This window comes from Corvus brachyrhynchos, unplaced genomic scaffold, assembly GCF_000691975.1.
Source record: "Corvus brachyrhynchos isolate BGI_N302 unplaced genomic scaffold, ASM69197v1 scaffold166, whole genome shotgun sequence".
Classification (NCBI taxonomy): Eukaryota; Metazoa; Chordata; class Aves; order Passeriformes; family Corvidae; genus Corvus; species Corvus brachyrhynchos.
In genome coordinates this window covers 700,544-721,482 of record NW_008239671.1, presented here as the reverse complement: position 1 = coordinate 721,482, position 20,939 = coordinate 700,544, and the positions used below count along the sequence as shown (strand labels likewise).

The 20,939-nt window shown below is 46.3% G+C and overlaps 1 protein-coding gene across 5 annotated transcripts in view; it reads right to left on the bottom strand.

Annotated features, from left to right (window-relative positions):
• SLC4A11 (solute carrier family 4 member 11) overlaps positions 1-20,939 on the bottom strand; it is a 90,774-nt gene that overhangs the window by 15,030 nt on the left and 54,805 nt on the right. For all 5 annotated transcript variants that reach the window (XM_017742423.1, XM_017742424.1, XM_017742427.1 and 2 more), the window contains 8 exons: positions 17,292-17,376; positions 9,800-9,925; positions 8,939-9,052; positions 7,752-7,884; positions 7,384-7,457; positions 2,453-2,687; positions 1,627-1,733; positions 348-516 (listed from right to left, as the gene is read on the bottom strand). In XM_017742423.1, the coding sequence (XP_017597912.1) occupies positions 348-516; positions 1,627-1,733; positions 2,453-2,687; positions 7,384-7,457; positions 7,752-7,884; positions 8,939-9,052; positions 9,800-9,925; positions 17,292-17,376 (1,043 nt within the window). The remainder of the gene's footprint in view (positions 1-347; positions 517-1,626; positions 1,734-2,452; positions 2,688-7,383; positions 7,458-7,751; positions 7,885-8,938; positions 9,053-9,799; positions 9,926-17,291; positions 17,377-20,939) is intronic.

The window sequence follows — 20,939 nt, the reverse complement described above, 5'->3', positions numbered from 1 at the left end:
CGTACAAAATATCCACTTCACATTCACTACACCACTTTTTGGCTCTCAAAACTCTTCCTGAAAAACGCTTTGGGAGTTTTAGGGGACAGATGATGGCGTTGAACAGAGGGTAAAGAAGAAACAGGTTGAGGTGATTGAGTTCGTTGAGGGTTTGTGGTTGTGGATTGCTGCCACAAAACTGACAGGAGTTAAGCAGCAGAGTTACATCCATCTGTGGCAACAGGAATTCCTAGAAACACATCCTGAATACATTTTCTGATGCTCAGATGAGCTTTGGACAAGCAGTGATGGTGACAAACCCAGGGACATCCCTTCAACACGGGGAAAAGCAGCACCAAAGGCCTTACCTGTTCTCCGGGGCGTTGGTGAGGGACGCAACAATGTTCTGCTCGATGAAGAAGAGCATGGAGAGGAGAAATCCCAGTCCCATGGCACTCATCACTGACCCGATGGACAGGGACTGCACGGGGGCCAGCACAAACAAGCTGTCAGAGGCATTGTAGTTAAATTTGGACACTGCAAAGAGGAGGGGAAGGATGTTAGGAGGCACCTTCGTGTCCAACCATCAACATTTTACCCACACCACAAACTACTGGGAAGCAAGCAGGAAAGCAGGCGTGATGTTCTGGCATGTGGGAGCCTGGAGGCCATGAAAGATGGGTCCATCTGGCTGGTTTGATTTATTTTTTTCCTCCATCCACTTAGGACTTGGCTGCCATCCTGATGGGACAGATCACTGCTAGTCCTAGCGAGGCATTACAGATATTTGAGGAAAACAAAAGAGGGAAACTTGTTTTCCACAGATGCGAGGTGTTTTTAGATGAGGAAACCTTATTTCTAACCAGCACCATAATGCTCAGTTCATCAACCCACAGAGGAATTTGAAAACCTCCTCATGTCCAACAAGCTGTGCAAGGCATTTTAGTATAAAATCTAAATCAAACCTCTGCTGCCACTGGAAGCAATCCATGGCTAGGGATAAATCACACATGGCCACGCATCATTTTGCAATCCAACTGGATGGAATGGCCATCCCAATTAAAAAAAAAAAAGCCATTTCTTATTTGTTTCCATACATTTCCTCACATCACCCGCTCACGTCACTGCAGGACAATGCAATTCCTGTCCCCATGATCGCTTCCTGATATGGAAAAGTTGATCTATCTGGCCAATGAATGGTGTCTCGTTTTTAGATTTCCTTGTGTAACTTAGAGTTGCCCAGATGCTCTGCACCATTTCACCTAAATTAGGAAAACAAACTGGACACAAAGAGGATAAACTGGGATGACCAACTCCATGTTGATATGACTGGCAACAACCCTTCCTGCCTGCTGATTACTCTGCCCTTTGTTCATCGCCAGGAATTGTTCATCTCCCCTATTGTGACACACACCTCAAACTCATTGAAAAGGCACATCTGGATAATTTTTCTTGCCCCAGCCTCATTTGATCAGGGTTTTGAATGACACAAGTCTAATGGTGAGGAAATCTGAGCTCTTGGTGGGAGGCACATGCAGTATTTGTGAAATTATATGGAAGAACTTCATTTTTTAGCAAAACCCTTCTAGGATTTCACTTCTCTCTTTCATAAGCCCTAGTACTCCAGAGAAAAAAAACAGAACTTACTTTCAATTTCCTTGAAGATATAGGAACCCACAACAGAGAAGGTCAGGACTGAAATGGGTAAGGCACAGTCGGACAGGATTTCGCGTACCCTCGCATGCAAATATGGGCTGCAAAAAAGACAAAAAATTCCCATCAACACCCCACTGTCAGGACAACCACTCAATCCAGACAACATTAATGCTTGAACAAGTGAAAATTCAGTCCCATCTTGCACTGCTAAGGAGATACTTGGAGTTAAGAATTAGTCTTTCATTCAGCTTTAAATCTTCTGGAACCTATGGCCTTTGAAGGGCGATGAATGCATAAGCAAAACACAAAGAAACAAGAAAATAAGATGCAAACTAGAAAAAAAAAAGGCCTTCAAGCACCAATTTGTTCTCATTTCCACTTTAATTGCTTCCTGCATTTCAAAGGAAGAGTTTTAAGAGCAATAGGAGCAAACCCCAAATTAGAGCTGGTGTTTGACTCCCAAGAGCACACTGAAGGTACATTCCCTTTAGACCTTCCTGCACCATCAGGAATTTCTGCCCAGCAAAGCGGTTCAATGCCTGTTTGGAGGGAGTTACAGGGGTCCCAACGTGAATTGGGAGCCCAAAGCTTTTTTGGGAAGTCATTTGTGAGGCCAAACCTCACAAGAGGGAAGGGCATCATCCACTGAGCGAACATTTTGTCCTGCTGGGAATATTTCCAGGTGGCTCTGCCAAGTTCATCTCTGCCTTTGGCTTCCATCTGATTTTCCTGGGTTGCAGAATTAAGATCTGAGCTGTTAATGATTCCCTCACAGGGAACATGAAATAATCAGCAGTCTGAGCTCCAAAGAACTCACCTTTTCTTAAACTGATAGAGCGTGTGGCCGAGCCAAAGGGTTCCCAACATCAGCATGAGGCTGAGGACGGCGGTCTCACGCCCATAGTGCCCATCATGAGGGCAGGTCTGGTTCTCGCTCACTGAGGAGTTCATCAAGAAGGTGGTGTTGATGCTGAGGCCTGGGATAGCATCAGCCCGTGTTTTTCCCGAGTAACTGTCTCCTGTGTGCCCGTGGTGGTAATATTTCTTAAAAACTGCACAAACAACCAACAGGCAAGCGTTAGCAGAGGAGTGTGACAATCAAAGCAAGTAAAACAAAGTGGGTTTTTTGCTTGATCATGCAGCATTAATGTTCTGCTTCACCTGGTTTCTAGCTCTGCTTCTCAACCCAGCAGAAAGAAATCAGAGCTGTCGCTCTCAGGAAGCCAGCGCTTCATAAATTGATTTTTTCACTTATTTTAACAGCTAAGAGTTAAATGAATCCATAAAGCAACACTGTAAGGACTTCCAGGGCTAATTATGTGGTTTTGTTCCCAACACTGGAAGCACTGCTCTTAGATATACATATAAATATTTCTATATAGACACCTGCTTTCAGCAGCCTGGCAAACAAATTCCATCAGGGTTCTCTGGAAACACTGAGAGCAGCCAGGCTGCACAGATCCTTAAGTGGATTACACAGTGTACAGTAATTACTTTTCTTCCAAGGCTAGTCCAGATTTTAGAGATAAGTGTTGCTGATGTGCAAAACCTGGCAGAACATTTGAATTTACAATGCAAATTAGAGTTACAGAGCACCAGAAGTAAACCTGCACGAGCAAAACACCCCGTGAAGCCCCTGGGACTGTCCATAAATGTTTTAGATCAGCTTAAAGGCATCGATACAAGGAATGGACAGCTGTAAAGACCCTCTTGCTCTTGAGCATTTACTGTGTTCCCATTTCTATGGCACTGGCTGGCTCCAAGTGTATAAATACGGTTTTGGGATCATTTAACCTCTTTGGGGAACAACAGCCTGAGGAGTCACAAGGAGGAAGTAAAACCAGGAGATGGGAATTGGGCTTTCCCACAGTATCTGCTCAGATGGCAACATGCAGCATCCACAATTTCCCTGGGAAATACAGGAGGATGGAAACCACCGCGCCAGAGCTTTGCAGTCCCTCTACCTTCCTTCATTTCAGTCCAAATACCCCTTCAAACTTTACACAGAGAACTTCAGGGCAAGACCACCCTCTCTAGACAGAAACACAGCCACCTGCAGCTTAGGTTCTGATGCACCTCCTAACATTTCCCCCACCCTCAAATAATAATCCAGGTTCTGAAAGCCTCAAACATTTCAGCTTTTCCATCTGCAGCGGCCACAGGGAAAGCAGGGAAGACAAATTAATTCTAAATATTTGAAAACAAACTTTGTACATCCTTGTGCAGCCCAACTGGTATTTGCAACCACCTTGAGTGGCCGAAGCCCAGGTTGTGTTACTGCTGGTTTGGAGCTCACCTCAGTGTAAAATGTCCTGAGTTCAGCCATGAAGCCATTTTAAATGCAGTAATGATCTTTCTTATATCATCTTTAAAAGGATTTAAAGGTGATTTAAAAGGAGTCTGGGCATTCCACAAGTGGATGAGGGCAGCGTGGCACGTAGGCCACAAGAGACAAGACTGCCTCACATTCAGCACATCTGTACATAAATTCAGACAGCACAGAAGGTTTACAGCTCAAAATTTAACCTCTCAAACTGCACCAAGAGCAGCCAGGAGTGAGGAGATCCCCTTAAAGCAGCAGAAAGGTTCCCCCAGCGAGGAGCAATCCCACCCTGACCCCGGTTAGCGCCACGTGTTCCCTATGGCATGCTACGGAAGAGGCTCTGCTCTCCTTTATTTCCTCCCTCCGTGCTCCAGCTGCCTCAGCCCTGGCAGGGCACACACACCTGCTCTGCAAACAGGTAAATGGGGCCCAGGGAACTGCCAGGACCCACAGCCTGGCATAGAACAGGCTGTGGGAGGATTTGCACTTTCCAGCTCTGAATGCCAAAGGACGCTTTTGTCCTGACAAAAATGATTCTGGCAGCATTTCCTGGGAATCCACAGCTGGCCAGGGGGAAAAGCCTGCTCACCTTAAGTGCTACTGAGTCCTAGAGACACAGCTGTGAAACCAGCAGCACAAACCACCTGGGAACTGTGCAGAATGTATTTGCATTCCTCTGGATTAAGATCTGGACTGCAATGAGTAAGAAACAAGTGACTTTGTTTTGTGTCTCGCAGATTTTCTCAAGCTCCCACACATGGCTGTATCACAGTAACATATTTAGGGCTGGGTTATATTGCAATAATGTATTTAGGGCTGATCTTTGGTGCCCTGTGCTCAGCTTGACTACATCGCTGCACGCTCCATCTCTGAGGCTGCAATTCAATTTATATGCACCAAACCAGGCAGGATTGCTCCAGCCCCTCCTGGATAGAGGAAAAAACCTTGCTTTACTCTTGTATTTTAATTAAAGTAATGAGAATACACCAAGATGGACAGTGGAGACCTTTATCCCATACCACCTTGCTGGGAAGGATTTGATTCCTGAGCATTTAGAGTTTGTTTTCACCCCAGAGCTCAGTGAACCTCACTGCCAACATTCAGAGAGAGCAGTGGAACTGGCGGTGCCCTGGCTGAGGCTGAGCCCTTCTCCAGCCTCCAACAACACGAGCTGGCTTTGTTTTCCTCTGCCTGGCTCACCACCATTTCCTGCCCAGTGCAGATGTCAAGATCAAACAAACACAGCCTCGGTGGCCAGGCCAGGCAGCAAAAACAAAGTGTCACCGGGACAGCGCGAACGCTCAGGGTTTTGGTTCCTCTGCAGGGCAGGTCCCTCCCCCTCCTTTCCTGCATGTGTACCTTGCAAAAAATCACGGCTATGAACAGGCTGGGAAAACATCTGGGCAGAGGTGGCATTGTCCCCTGGCACTCAGGAAGCCCAGAGTTGCTGCCAGCTGGATAAGGCATTACCAGGAGGCTTTTAAACAGCATGGAGGAAAAAACAGCTTTCACTTCCTCCTGAACTGCTCAACCGAAATTTTGAGTGGGAGGAGGAGGTGGCAGCAGCAAACCATCACCTCGAAAACAGGAGGGGAGGAACAAAGATGAGCCTGTGGCCATGAGTTGCACTGGTGTCGTGTTTTTAAATATGGGCTCTAAGAGAGTTTAGGATAAAGGCTGTGCCTGCCAGCACCGGTGCCCTCCTGCATCTGGAAACAGCTTTGGTCCCATCTGTGGATGCCCTGAATGCTCCCAAATGCAGCTGAACCAACATGAGCTGGCAAAGGAGTGTTGGTGTGACTTTATTACCATCATTCCTATAAATTCATCCCTTCACAGTACAAAGAGAACTCAACTGGTTCTCTCATCACACCTAAAATCACAGAATGGTTTGGGTTGAAGGGACCTTAAAGATCATCTCATTCCAGCCCCTGCCATGGGCAGGGACACCTTCCACTAGCCCAGGTGGATCCAAGCTCTGTCCAACCTGGCCTTGGACACTTCCAGGGATCCAGGGGCAGCCACAGCTTCTCTGGGCACCCTGTGCCAGGGCCTCCCCACCCTCTGAGGGAAGAATTTCTCCCTAATATCCAATTGTAACCTGGTTTCTGTCAGTAAGGCCACTGCCCCTTGTCTTACAGGATCTTCTCCTGCTCCCACTGCAATACTCCAAGGATTTACTGCCATATTCCTGAAACTCTGGCAGACATGGATGCTTCCTGCACTTTTGACCTGCACCCCACACCCCTGCTATGGGAGATCAGCTCTGAGCTACAAAAAATTTGTGAGTATTTGCTGATTTTTACAGAGCAGCTGAATGTTCTGTTGAGGACCACCTGAGTGCCACAAGGAGACTGTCCCACGCCCCCAGGACAGGGCACTGAGCAAAGCTCACAGCCACAGAGTCAATGACTATCCCAGAACAGCTTCTCCCTCACCAAGCTCTAAGCAGGATATTTAAAAGATGCAGGTGATCTGCAGAGGGAAAAACCCCTCTGATTGCACAATCAAAGCACACAAGGCAAATCAAGGATTCCCAGTGAAGTGAGAAAGTGTCTCACTTCAAATTGCTCTGCAGTGTCAAATCTCTTGGAAAGCATTCCCCTGCAAGCTTAGTGTCTGAAAAACAAGGAGTGTGCTTGGGTATATCCTGAAGGATTTCAAAGGATGGCCCAAACTTTGGGATGTTGGACAACAGGTCATAAAAATCAAGGAATGGGGTATTGGCCAATTCCTCACTGGGATGAACAGAAAGGCTGCCACTCACAAGGTATTTCTGCTACCATGATTCACCTTCTCAAACACCTCCTACCAGTCCTGGTGGGGAGGGAGAGAAGTGTCAGAGGAATTTGTAAACCCCAAGGCTCTTCACTGAGATTTAGAGTTTAACCCAGAAATAGGAAAACCAAGTGGCTGGAAAGGGCAGAGGAGCTTCAGGAACGTGCTGGAGGCACTGCAGTCCTTGTACTGCCATTAAAGAAATGTCTCAGAGCTCAGGGAAAACCAGGAAATCTCAACCCACCTTTCAACTCCCCTCCACAGAGTTTGGACAACATGTCAAGGAAAAAGGACTACATACACTGCATTTAAATTGGACTCTTTTTTTTGCCAGGACCATGAAAAGCAGCCTGGTATCAGGAGAAGGCTCTCACATCAGTAACGTCATGCTTTGCCCATCTGGTGAAAATTTAGAAACCAATTCTGTCTCAACCAACTGAAATTAGAGCTGCTGAAAATTCTGCACACCCAGGTAAACTGCTGACAAAGAGCTGCTTCCATCTCACACACTGATTTTCTTTTTTCCCCTGGGGACTTTGAACGAACACCGAACAAGCAAACATCACACGTTTTTGCAGCCCTGTGCTTGCTTTTGACAAGGCAGCAAAGCAGAGATCTGCTCTGAAAAACACTGTTGCAAGACTTACCTTTAATAATGCCTTTGATGGCATCGAGCACAAATGTGATGGATATAAAAAGTGCAATTATTTCTTCTGTTGACCTGTGGAAAAAGCCCAGGAATTAACAGCGCTGCATTCAACTCTGTTCAAAGAAAAAGCAGCATGTTCATCAATTTACATGAAAATATACCAATTTGAGTTAGGCTCCAACTTAGAAACAAAACCCAGCCAATCAGAGAACTTCTTTCAAGCTGGAACAATAAACCAAAATGATACTTGCCTCATCTCACAAAACACATTTTGCAGCAAGTTTGTAATTAAGGAGCTTGTGGAATGTGTAATTTTTTCATTTGAAGAACAATCAGATCAAAATACGACTTCTTGCAAATAGCTACCTTTTAAAGAGCTTCATCAGAAGGCTGAAATTAAAGAGGGAGTAGATCACAAGGAAAAAGCTGTTCCACAGCCCAATCCAGGCATAGAAAGCGCTGAAATCCAAGTTGTAGTCGTCACAGATTCCTCGGATGACTGCAAAAGTGAAGCATTCACGTGTCACAATCAACTCCTGTCACTGCCACCCAGTGATTCCCATCTGCTCCGTGCCAAAAAGAACCCATTTCAAGACTTCACCCCAACACATTTATTACAGATACCATTAAATCCATATTCCTGCACTTCCAGAGGGACACAGGATCAACACAAACTGTTCTCCCCTTCCATCACTAGAAATGGGGAGAGACACTTGGAAAAATATTCTCCCCCCCTGCTCAAAGCATTTTTCCTATGGATTGAGGTCACAAAAACTGTTGGAATTTGCTCTTGCTGATACTTTGAGATGCTGTTGAGCAAGGGGTCTCCTAGCTGCTCTTTCCAGCTGGTCATAGCCCATCCTCTGATTATCCCTACACTGAGCTTGTTCCCTTGCTTGACTCTCTTTCACTAAGACCAGCTTGTAGTACCTGAAAAGCTGCTGATCACACTTTAAAACATCAATTTAAAAAAAAACCCTCAACAAACTAACCCAAAAAAAAACTTAGTCACAAGCTGGTTAAGTGCAGCCACATGAGAAAACCAAGATTTTCTCACTGAAGCTGAAGAAATGCTTATTTTCATGAAGTTTTTTCGCTGCAAAATGATTTCTTTAGAAAAACAACTTGAAGTAAACCAGGGGTTGGTCTCGATGATCCCTGTGGGTCCCTTCTAACTCAAGATATTTTGATTCTGATGGTGATGGAAAGGGGAGGAATTTGATTCAGGTTTTGGAGAATCCCAGAACATCCCGAACTGGAAGGGCCCCACCAGGATCATCGATCCAACTCCTGGCCCTGCACAGGACACCCCAACAACCTCACGATGTGTCTGAGAGCCTTGTCCAAGTGTTCCTTGGCTTTGTGCCCTGTCACTTCCCTGGGGAGCCTGTTCCAGCACCCCACCACTCTCTGGGGGGAGAACCTTTCCCTGATAGCAGCCCTGAAATATCCATTTATCTAACAAATACAACTCAAGCTCTGCCAGGACTTCAAAGCTCTCACAGGAAGTTGCAACCCCTCAATCCCCTGGTGCAAACCTGTAGCAGACTCACCATTGATGTAGAGGGCCAAGGGAGCTGTGGTCAGGAGCACAACGAGGGGCTGCCCCGAGAAGAGGGCGTAGAGCAGCCCTCCAATGCACTGCCCGAAGATTGTCTTCCGCACATCTGGAATTGGGGAGGATGGAAACAAAACCAGGGATTTGGGTCAATCCCTCCCTGCTCCAGGAGCATTCACAGGGCAGAGAAACCAACCACTTAGGAGTAAGAGAAATGTTTTCAAGGGTACAGAGGTAACACTGTGAAATCAAAAAGTGAGCCTTTATTTGTACCCACAGTTTAGGCTTCCAGATATTCAGCTAATTGGTGGACTCTGGGATTTTTTCTGTGTATTGTTATGTTTTATATATACATTTTAAATATATTTGTTTTATTTTAAACAGCTATAAGACATAACCAGTGCTTGTGGAGGCCTTCAGGGCAGGATTTGAACAGTGACAGCAGCATGAACTACTTCTACAGCTGGGAGAAAGGATGATGTTTAGCTCTCTGTCCTGGGGGTTTGAATATAGGCAATCAAATCCAGGTCAAAAGCACAGGAGTTTGTACCAGGAAAAATGTGCAAATAATTACATTAAGTCAGCATAATTCAAAAATACAGTAGCATACATCAGTATCAGTCCAAGTCAGATGACACAACCCAAAGCAGTGTTCATTTTTTCTGGTTTTCTATAAAAGTCATGAACTTAATTAGAAAAAATATCTTTCAGTCGTGGTTTTGGGTTTGTTTTCCCCCTATAAATAAAAACTATCAGAATTTTCTGTGCCCAGAACTACATTTGGAATACGTGGAATCAAATGCACAAAATCAGATGCACAAAGTAAATTTAAGAAGCACAGAAGAGATGAACTCACCAATAGCTCCTCGGGTATTTTCATCATTGAGGGACCCGAAGGCAATGGATGGAAGGAGGCAGGCAAAGTACAGAAAGATCATAGTTGTGATGTATTTTCCTATCGCTTTGTTGTTCCCAATAATACCTGGGGCAAACCACAACACAAATCATGTTGGTAAAGCACTGAAAGCCTCCTCACATCAGCCACAGGCACCATCAGTTCTTTTCACGTTGAGAAAAAGTAGAAATTCAGTCCCCACTTCGAACATGTAACGGAATTGTTAACATCTGATTTCTCACAGCCACGCTTTTGTTCACCTGGGACCAGAAGTAGCACCAAAACTGCCACCAGACATTTCTGACATCATCAAAACAGGAAACACAAGAAGCCTTTTGCTCAGTTTTGCCATTCCCCAAAGCTTGGAAGAGGATCAAGGCAGAAACTGTAAGCTTAGGGTTCACAAATGCCCACCCCCTGCCTTTTTCATATCAACTTCAGATATTCTGCACTGTCCCCCGAATGAGCTTCATGATGATCTCTTGTCTTGGGCAGGAAAAGGTGAAGCACTTCATTTTTCCCTAGACAGAAGCCTAAGGCTGTAGGTTTGAATCAATAATATGCCACCCTGAGCCAAAAAGTGGCAGCAGGACACAAAAACAAACAGCCCCAGAGGTCAGGAATGGCTACACTGAGATTTGCTTTAACAGGCCCTGCTGGAAGAACAGCCTCTCTCTTTCCATCCACTCACCCCTCTTGTCTCCATCGGAAAAAACACACCAGGCCAAAACACAAAGCAGCCAGAAAGAGAATTAAAGTGTCAGAATATGAATTTAAGAGCCTCTGAAGTAGCTTCCCTTCCCTTTCCTGTTTTCAGGCTGATGTGTGATATGAGCTCACTGGGGATGCACAGGAGAAAGGATGAGATGACAACAGCTGATACTGCTCCAGGAGAACACAAGTTTTTCCACAGAACAGAAAGGACGCACTGGAGAAAGTCTCCTCAGCCTTCAGCCTGCCTGTGCCACCATCCTTGATGGTGCTCTTCCTCTCAGACAGCTGGAAGAGCTTGGAGCTGCCCAATTCCCCTTCTGGAAGGCTCCAGAGCGGAGAATTCCCACACAGCCACCTGCCCCGAGTTCCCAAACACCGACCTAAGCATTTGCAGCATCAGTCCCTTGCTGAGAGAGGTAAAATCCAATGAGTTGGATCAGATAAGGGAGGGCTTGGCTTTAGAGGTTATTGGTGCCACACTGAAAATCTCTATCACTGCAATGAAAAGAACAAAAATCTCTCAATGACTTTGGGATCTTATCTAACATCTGCTTTCTGCACCATTTGCAGGGCAGAGATAAGGATGGGAGGAGGATGTAAAAACCCAGAAATCAAAGGTGATGTGTAATGGACAGGCAGCCACCGAATAAAGGACACCTTGTGAGCTGCCTGCTTGCAGACAGGAGAGGAACAGACACAAACAGCACTTCTGAGGCTCAGCATCCTCAAACTCCAGGCTAAAACCCGACAAGAGACATCTCAAGCATGCAAATATGAGCTTGACCTTTCGGGAGTCATCGGACCAGCTGTTCCCAGGCAAATTCCTTTCAATTTATTGGGAAGATTCAGAAACCACAGGTCACATTCCTGACCACTCCTGGCAACCCAAAGGGCCTGGAATTTAATTCTCACAGATGAAGACTTCCCATGATCCCGAGTCCAATAGCTGCAGGCTCCTACCTCACACTCCAAACTGCCTGAGACCTTTAGAGAAAAGGAAGGATTTGGCAGGACAAACAGGACTGAGGGGTGGTTCCATAAATAGACACAGCCACACCCTGGTTCAGAGGATTCTCTGTCACTCCAAAATACTGCTTTTTGGGCAAGGGAGTCCTTCCAATATGAAAGGTCACGGGCAAAAATGCCTGGAAGCTCTGAAATAATTTCTGAAAGTTCAACCAGGTCAAGAGAAGCAAATAATACCTGTTTGGTTCAGGTAGTTAAACAGTAGGATGAGAGGGCAGAAGGAGGAAGCCTTGAAGGGCATCACAAAAGCTCATTTTCAGTCTCAGTCCTGGCAAAGGAGCCCTTGCTGGTCATGGAGCTCCTTATGCCACGTAAAGACTTGGCCTCAAGCTGTACCAGGGGAGGTTCAGTAGGACATCAGGAGGAATTTCCTCATGGAAAGGGTTGTTAAACACTGGAATGGGCTGCCCAGGGAGGCAGTGAGTGCCCATCTCTGGAGGTGTCCAAGGAAGGACTGGAGGTGGCACTCAGTGCTCTGGGCTGGGTGACAAGGTGGGGATTGGGCACAGCTTGGACTCAATCTTGGAGGTTTTTTCCAGCTTCAATGATTCTGTGATTCATAATGGCTGGGTCCAAGACTTCCAGCACTTTCTTTAATTCATAATCATCCAGGTAAGATTCTAGGATCAAGAATCCTTCTGGTGGGCAGCAAAATTCACTTTGTAATGGAGACAATAATTACACCAGATGAAACACACTCCTTCCCCAAGCTGATTGCTCACTCTTTAATTGCAGTCATGACCAAACACTGCCTCTCCTTGTACAGATCCGCCTGCCACAGACACTGAAATCCAGCATTAACCACAATTTACCTTTCTGCCTTTTTAAAGCCAACATCTGGCGAGCATTTTCAGGATGTTTTGCAGCCCATGGCTTCATTCAGAAGAAGGTGGGCTGCTTTATGATGGCATTTCATCTGTGACAGGCTCATAAAGCCACTGACAAAGGTGTCACTCCACCTGCACCATGTAAATTCATAGCAGCAAATCAACTCTTGGTCCAGCTGTGGAATGTGAGTAGCTGACTGTTACAGGAGCAATCCCCTGAAATTGAGGCACAGCCACCCGCTGGAATGGGAAGCAATTATGTTCATCAGCGTGACAGTTCCATTTTACCTGTCTGGATTTCTGAGAAGGCACAGTTTGTACAGACAAGGTTACAGTTTCAGGGGAACCAGCAGCAATTCTGGCCTCACTTTGCTTGGGATTCCACAGCAGTAAGCTAACGACCAGCAGCGCCACAAACTGGGTTTACAGCTCCTTAAGTGCACTAATTGCACATTTACTAAATCAAAATCACAAATGATGGACATTCTCTGAACTGGCTGTTAATGTTCCTTCCCAATTCTCTGAACTATCCCACGCAAAGAAAGTTTAATTACACTGACCTGGAGCTCAGCAGCAAGGATGAGTCTATGAAAGCCCTAATTTAAAAAAAAAAATTGCTTTTTAATACTAAAAACACTGTAAAACCCAGAATTACAAGCTTCTCCTAATGCCCTCAAGCTGGGCTTTCCTTTATGGGATGGCTGCTGGACTCTGCCCAATGTTGTGGAGATGAAGCTTCCTTGAAGTCCTGTGAAGAGCAAATCATGGAACGAGTGGGACTAAGAACTTAACTGGAAAAGGAAATCCACTCCAGGAGTTTGGAGCAGAAGCCAAGCATATGCAGAGAGCTGAGAGGCATGAAAAATCAGATCAAGGCTCAGGCTTTCCCTTCCCATCCTGCTTCCTTCAGCCCACTTCCCAGGAAATCCTGGGTCTCTTGGAAGGAAACATCCACGGACAAAACACGATGCTTTTCTGCATTTTTAGAACATTCCCATCCACCACTGACACAAAGAGACCCCAAAGCAACCCAGGCTGGATGTTTCGGGGAATCATGACAAGTTCAGGATGTTAAACTTTGGTACCCAGGTGATATTTAGGGATGAAGGCTGCAGAGTGATGCAGAAGCTCCCTCATATCTGATCTAGGGAGGGAGAGACATGGAAAAGAACGGGAAAAGCCTCTCTGCAACCCCTGTATTCCCCCTCCTTCCTCAGGAATGCAATCCTGCCAGACAAGGTGGCCAAGGCAGGAAAGCTGATGAGGATTTGGCACATGTCAAAGCCAATCCATGGTCAACGTTTCAGCTCTGGGTTCAGATCAAGGTTTAAGCTCCGAGCTCCCTTAGACAGCCAGTGAGACAGAAGCTCTCTTTCAAATCCCATTTTTCCAATGTTTTCAAGCCTTCCATCCAAGCATGCCCACACTGCAGGGAGCTTTGGGGATCTCCCTCCTGCAAAACACCACAGTAAATCCCAAGGATGCTGCCAGCAGACCTCAGGAGCTGGTTAGGGACCCTCTGCAGGACCAAGGACAGGGAGAAATCCACACTTCCAGCTGAACTACCCACCTACCACAGCCATGTACCAAAGACAAAGGCCCAGAAAAACAGGGAGAAAGAGAATAAGCCTCAGTCCTCTGCTTTTGCCTTTGTTTTCCCTCCCCAGGAGGTGAAGGGATATGGATTATGTAAGAACACAGCATCAAAGCTCACCATAAAAATCTCAGGCACCTCAAATTTCCCACTGGGCACTTCAGGCACTGCATTTGTGTTTGTTCTCTGGGTTGTACCAGAAAATAATGCTGAAGAATGAGGACAGCAATTTTAGGAGCTTCAGAAATCTTGTATCTGAGTCCAGGCAGAATCCCCTCCTTCATTCAAACCAGCCTCAACATAAAGAAATTTCTCGAAGCTCCTACAGTTTGAGTCTTAAAGGGTAATAAAAATGACACACAAGTGCTTTGAGCCTATTTGACAGGATCAGGATGAAGTTGAGTCACTCTGTTTTTTAAGATAGAGTCCTACACACAAAGGTGACAGTCACATGCCAAATGGAGTAAATTCCAGTTTAAAGGAAAACTACAGGTGTTCTCAGGCTCAGCATAACCCAGTTATTCATCTTCAGATGCTCCTGCTGGAAGACATCTATTACAAGCCATCTTTATCACTAAAATCCTGAAGCAAAAGTTCAGAAAACTCTTCCTTGATCCTTGGACATTCAGTAAAATGCACAAGACTTTGCCACAAAACAAAGTCGACGAGTTCCTAATCTGGAGTAAAAGGGGGAAAAAAAAGTAACAGAGAAAGACTATTCCTTTAAGGATAATTTGTGCAGTGTGTGAAGAACACCAATCCCACAAAACTCCAACTGGCCCAAGATTTGCTGGTCCTACAAAAACCTCATTATTTATCACCCTGCCCTTGATGGGTTTATCTGTCTAACCCCAAACCCTGGGATGCTTCTCAGATTGAGGATTTAGAGACTCCAACCACTCAAAACCCAGAATCTTTGTAATTCAGAGCTCTTTGATGGTGCCCATGTGGCTGTCTGGAGCACAGATACTTGGATAGTTCAAATCCCTCATGCTCTGATGCACCACTGCTCTGAGATGCTCCAGGAATTCCACATTCCTGATCACCTTTGGTCTCAGTGGTTTATGGCAGATGCTTCATGCTCCATCTGCTTTTCATTTCAAGCAGCTCCTTAAAGAATTCATCCTCATTTCTGGTTTCTGGGAAGAAATGGCCATACAAATTCACAGTGTTTTTTGGAAAAACCCCTTTTCCCCATATCCTATTGAAAGGGCTCAACTGCTCCTAAGGTGAGAACCTCCCATTTGGGCTGAAGTAGTTCTGGAGTTTCACTGGGCTCTTTTCTGCTCTTTTTCACTCTCCAGAAGACGTGTAACAAAACACTGACACTTTTTAATCTTTAGGTGCATTTTATCCCAATTTTATGCCCATTCTCTACATCATTGTATGCAAAGTTTGCAGAGCTTACAGCCCTGAGCCTAGGGCTGAAGCAGCACCCACGGGGTCATCTGGATGCAGTCAGAGCCACAACATGGCCCCTGAAGTGGGTTCCCAAATCTGCTGATGGCTGGAATTGGCTGCAGGACCAAAATCTGATGGTTTTGTGCCTGCTGTGCTCAGACAGGCACAGCAGACACTGCTCTGTCTTGAGGCGAACGGGTCCCCACAAGGTGCTACTGCAGCAGTTCCCAAGGGCTTCAATATCCCTTTATCATGAAAATGAGCCCTTGACAGCTCCAGAAAGCAACAGCCAAAGGGATGAAGTGTCCAGATTTCGAGCTGAAATCCCCTGCCAGAGCTGATGCCAGCGATGCACATGCCAAAAATTAATGTTTCTGTTTTATCAGATTCCTTGCTGCTCCCCTGAAAATCATTTTATATCCCCCCTCCTCCTCAACACACCCTCAAATCCCCAGAGAAATCAGCATTAGCCCTCCCATCACACTGAGGCTCCTGAAAATAGTTTCATCCCTGCAGTGACAAAGCACCTGGAGAAAGCAGCCAGCACTCAGCACCTGTGCTAAGCCAGCATCTCATCCACGTTCCTCTGCTGCTGGTGACCACGCTCGTGGGAAGGGAGTGAGGACACACATCCACAGCCTTGGCCATGCTTCTCTGGAGCTTAAGCTGCCTGTGAAAGGTGGCTTTGCAACAGGAGACTCTGAAAATTGGGGGTTTGGGTGGGAATCTTGGTTTTTTAATGCCTCATCCAAGGAAGATCACCCTCATCTCATGAGCCCTCACAGCACTCATGCACTGAGGAAGGCTGGGACATAGGCTTGAGCTAAGGTGGATTTAACAGCAGGAAGGGATAAACTCCTGACTTATCTGATAAATCTCCAAGATTCTCCCTGCCTACACTTTAATTCTCTATTTTATCCAAACTTCCTGCGTATTATATTGAATATATTAACCAGCTCCCCAACAAGCTGCGAGAAACACATTTTGATGTCAGCCTGGGGCTCTGTAATCCTGCTTTGCCCTGAAGATTCCTCCCAGCCTTCGTGAAAGTGAAAGTCTGCAAGTGAAAAAGGGAGAAAACAACTCTTAAAACCCCCCAAGGCCACCGTGGGAGCTGCATCGAGCCCGAAAGCTGAGGCTCACTATAAACACTGTGTGCTGCTCCTGTGATCTGGCGGCAGCGGACGAGCCGTATCCTGTTTTTCACAACACCGGGCTGAAGTTACTGCAGCTCACATTTTGTTTAAGCATTCCCAACTCCCACAGCATCACTATAATTAGTGTTGAGCCGGCTTGCAGAGGCAGCAGAAAGGGTCTATCAGGCCAGTGCTGACTAATTAGATTGCAAGGAGTTGATCTGAGTCTACGCACGGCAATAATCGATCCATTTAATCACTGCTTAATAAAAATGGGGGGGGGGGGGGGGGGGAGCCGTATCCTGTTTTTCACAACACCGGGCTGAAGTTACTGCAGCTCACATTTTGTTTAAGCATTCCCAACTCCCACAGCATCACTATAATTAGTGTTGAGCCGGCTTGCAGAGGCAGCAGAAAGGGTCTATCAGGCCAGTGCTGACTAATTAGATTGCAAGGAGTTGATCTGAGTCTACGCACGGCAATAATCGATCCATTTAATCACTGCTTAATAAAAATTAAAACCCTCACCCACGCACAGCCAGCACCTTCATTAAGGAAACGCTGCAGGAGCCTCATCTCTAGTGCTCCACGATGCCCATTCACAGGCTTTTGTCCAAAGGCTTTTTAAACAAGGGACAGGAGAGCTGTTACACATATCAAAGCACACACCGAATGCACACTGTAAACAGGACATCACATCACAAAAAAAAAATCCCAAATCGGGGCAGTGCTTCCATAAACACTGGCCAACGTACCATCGGTGAAGTCCAGCGCGTACACTGGGAATCTTCGTGCAATGTCATCAGAAATCCCCTTGCCAATACTGAGAAAGTCGTGCAGCTGAAGAAAGGAAGGAAGTGCTGTGTCAGTGTAAAGGCTCATGCATTGTTAAAGAGATTAAGCTCCTTATTCAACCCTGATAGGAGCGAGAGGGCTCGTTTTGAATAGGGCATTCAAATCCCATCTTGTCATGATAATAAAAATAAACTCACCGTGATTCAGTTTATATCCTCACAGCATTGTAAAAGAGAAAATCCCCCAGACCACCCTGTTTTCCTCCCTTCCTTCCCTTTTCCCCCTCCCATTCCTATCTGCATCCCTGGTTTTGCAGGTGAGGGAGCTGAAGATCCACTGGGAAGGATCAGACCTTGGGTGCCCTGGGGTTAAACACATCAGAGGTGCCTTTCCCACCCCTCCACACAACTTCTCCTTTAGATGCCAGCCTAAAAATTCCCATGAATCCACATAAAGCCTCTGAAAAAAGATCCCCAGCAAGTGCTTCTTCCTTGGCATTGCCACGGCAAAGGGAGACCTCAAAGAGACTGAGGGAATTCAGGCTGTCTGCATCTCAAGCTCCATCAACATGGAAAAAGCTTCAATAAATCCACATAACCCAGCCATATTTCTGCCCGTTAAAAGACAATAAAAACTCTGGGAAAGGGTTCCAAAAATCCAACATTTTGCCTTTTATTCCTAGTTCAGGGGCCTGCAAGGTGCAGTGGAATTGCTGATAGGATCTGCTGCTCACCACAGGCAATGAGGAGCTTGTCAGGAATATGTGACAGCTGCTATTGCCTCTCAGCCTCCCATTCCTCGCAACTCCTTCCTTATGGAAAGCACATGGACAGCGTCAGGGTAGGCAACACTTACAAATGAGGCACCTGCCAGCTTTTTCCCTATTATTCTCAGAGTACACAAGCCACTCTGAAAATCAAATGCACCTTTATGCAGTGATAACAACCCCAGCTGCCTCCACTAAAACATTTCATGTATTTGTTGCAGAATCAGACACAGAAGACTTACAACCTCTGCTAGGGAGTGTGAGGGGGGAAATAAAAATCAGAGACACAAAATTTACACCAACAGATCATCTCAAAGCAGCAGGGAGCTCTTCCTTCAGCTGGTTTATGTGGAAACTGATAAAAATGCTTGCTTTAGAAAGGACTTGACACTACAGGGCTCATTTAATAGACTACACACAGTTTTGCCTTCTCTCCTGGGACTCACCTGTTTGCAGCACCTGGAAGATCAGAACCACAAACAAAATAATGAAGGGAATCTTTTCCTTTAGAAGGAATACACTGGGCACAGCAAGCACTGGGGCTTGGGGTGCAAAAGAGGATCAGCTCCTTTATCAGTGACTGCATCATCTCATATTTCAGCTATTTAAGTCAATTCTGTTGCAATTTGTCAATACACCTGTAGGACTTTTTGAACTTTAGGACAGTTTCAACTCCAACCTGAACAATCAGGATGAGCAGACAGATGTTTTGCCAGCAGACACCAGCAAAACATCTGCATTTTAAGCATTTATGAAAAATCTCTGCGCTTCAACCATATTTGGTGGCAGAGTTGGACATCAAAGCCAGATGCACTCAAAAAGCAATTTAGTTTTTCCCCCCAGAAAGAGATTCCTGAAGGCATGAGTCAGCCAGAGAATCACAATAGCCTCAGACTGGGATGTTTACTTATCATGCTGCAGTGAGCAGGGGAGAAGGATGCTCGGGGTGTCTCATCTTCCAGGGAAGGAGGAGCACGGCAGCTCCTGGCCCGGGGCAGGAGGGAGGGGACTCTGGGGCACAAAGGCTGTTCCAAGCAGCTGGAAGTGTGCAGAGGAGGAAAGCACTGCCTAACTCGTCCCACAAGGCACGAGGGTTATGTTTGAGACCCCCCTGATTCCTTCATGCACTTCTTTCTTGTGTGTGTGAGTGTTAAAAAGAGGGTAAAGGTATGGAGATGTCAGTGAAACCTCATCAGTGGGCAACTGTGGGGAAAGTTGCTCCTTCTGTAGGGCTGATCCTCCTCTGAGCTTTCCTCTCTGCTCTCCTACCCTCAGACTCAGCCTGAGCTGCACCAGAGATACCACAGAATCCCAGAATGGTTTGGTTTGGAAGGGACCTTAAAGCTCATCCAGTGCCACCCCCTGCCACAGTCAGGGACACCTTCCACTAGCCCAGGTGGCTCCAAGCCCTGTCCAACCTGGCCTTGGACACTTCCAGGGATCCAGGGGCAGCCACAGCTTCTCTGGGCGTCCTGTGCCAGGGCCTCACCTCCCTCACAGGAAGAACTTGTTCCCAGTATCTAAATCTACCTCCTTCAGCTTAATGCCATTCCGCCTTCTCCTGCCACTCCACGCCCTTGCAAAAAGTCCCTCCCCAGCCCTCCTGTCAGTACTGGAAGGCTGCTTAAGACTGAGTTACAGAAGATTAAAAAATTAAAAATATAAAAGACTAAGTTTACTGGCCTCCAAAGTTACAGCCCTTTTTGGTTCTGCTTTTATCCCCCAACTTATCCAAATAGATGAAGTTCATGAGTTTTCCCACTTCCCATTCTACAAATCCCTACAAGCTTCTTGCCATTATTTGGGTTAGAGGAAGAGGCTAAGCAAGCACTTAGCAGCTACAAAGGCAAACAGAAAATATCTGCTCCAACAACTCTGACCCTTCCTCAGCCCTCCCCAAAAGTGCTGGGGGGGCTGCATGAGTATTTTACAGAGATCAGAGACACGAGTCTGTGCAAAAATACTATATCCTCTGTATCCTCCCTCCTGCTGATGCTGAGCACACACAGCTCCCTCAGCAAGTCCACACAGGACACAAAATCACAGCCAGAAAAGCATCACAGCTGTTAGGGGCTCCTCCACGAACAAAATCACAATTAGATGCCTCAGTAAACAAGAGGATTTCAGGCTGACTTAATTATGATTGAGTACGTAGCCTTGCCTAAATAATCCCCTGAGATGAGCCAAGGCGAAGTGACGGTGCTGTAGGCACAGCAGGGAATGTGACTGTCACATCCCCCTCAGTATTTCAGCAGAGGTAAAAACAAGCACTTGAAAAAAATCCCACTCACACAGAATTTAAGGCCCATTTCCTCTCCCATTACTGCAGGACCCAGGAGGCCAGATTTTCATGTCACCCAGAGATTTTACACCTTCCTGAGAGCTCACTTGTCATAGTCCAGGGGCTCCACTGAGGGTATTTATTTCTCTGGGGGTGGCTGAAAGGTTGAAATTGCACTCCTGGTCTCACATGGGTTTGTGCTTGTATTAAATGCTTCCTCTCCACAAGGGGAGGAGATGCTGGAGACGGCTCTCAGGAGCTGAGGAATCCAGCCTAGGGGCTCAAATCAACCTCACTTCTCCAGGCAAAGCTTGGCTTGCCAGGAAATCTCCTTCCCAGCTCTTTGTGCTGGCAGGGTGAGGTGAGGATAGAGAGGCTGCATCTCCCAAGAGCTCAAGGATAAAACAGTTTAAAAACAAGAGTTCAGCAAATCCAGGCCCACAACTGTCAATGCCAAAAGCAAGAGCTGAAGGAAGAAGTGTCACTCTCTACAGCACTGGCTTGGAGAAATCAGGATTCTGCCTGGCCAAAGCTGCTTTTCCCAGCAGGCCAGCCGGAATC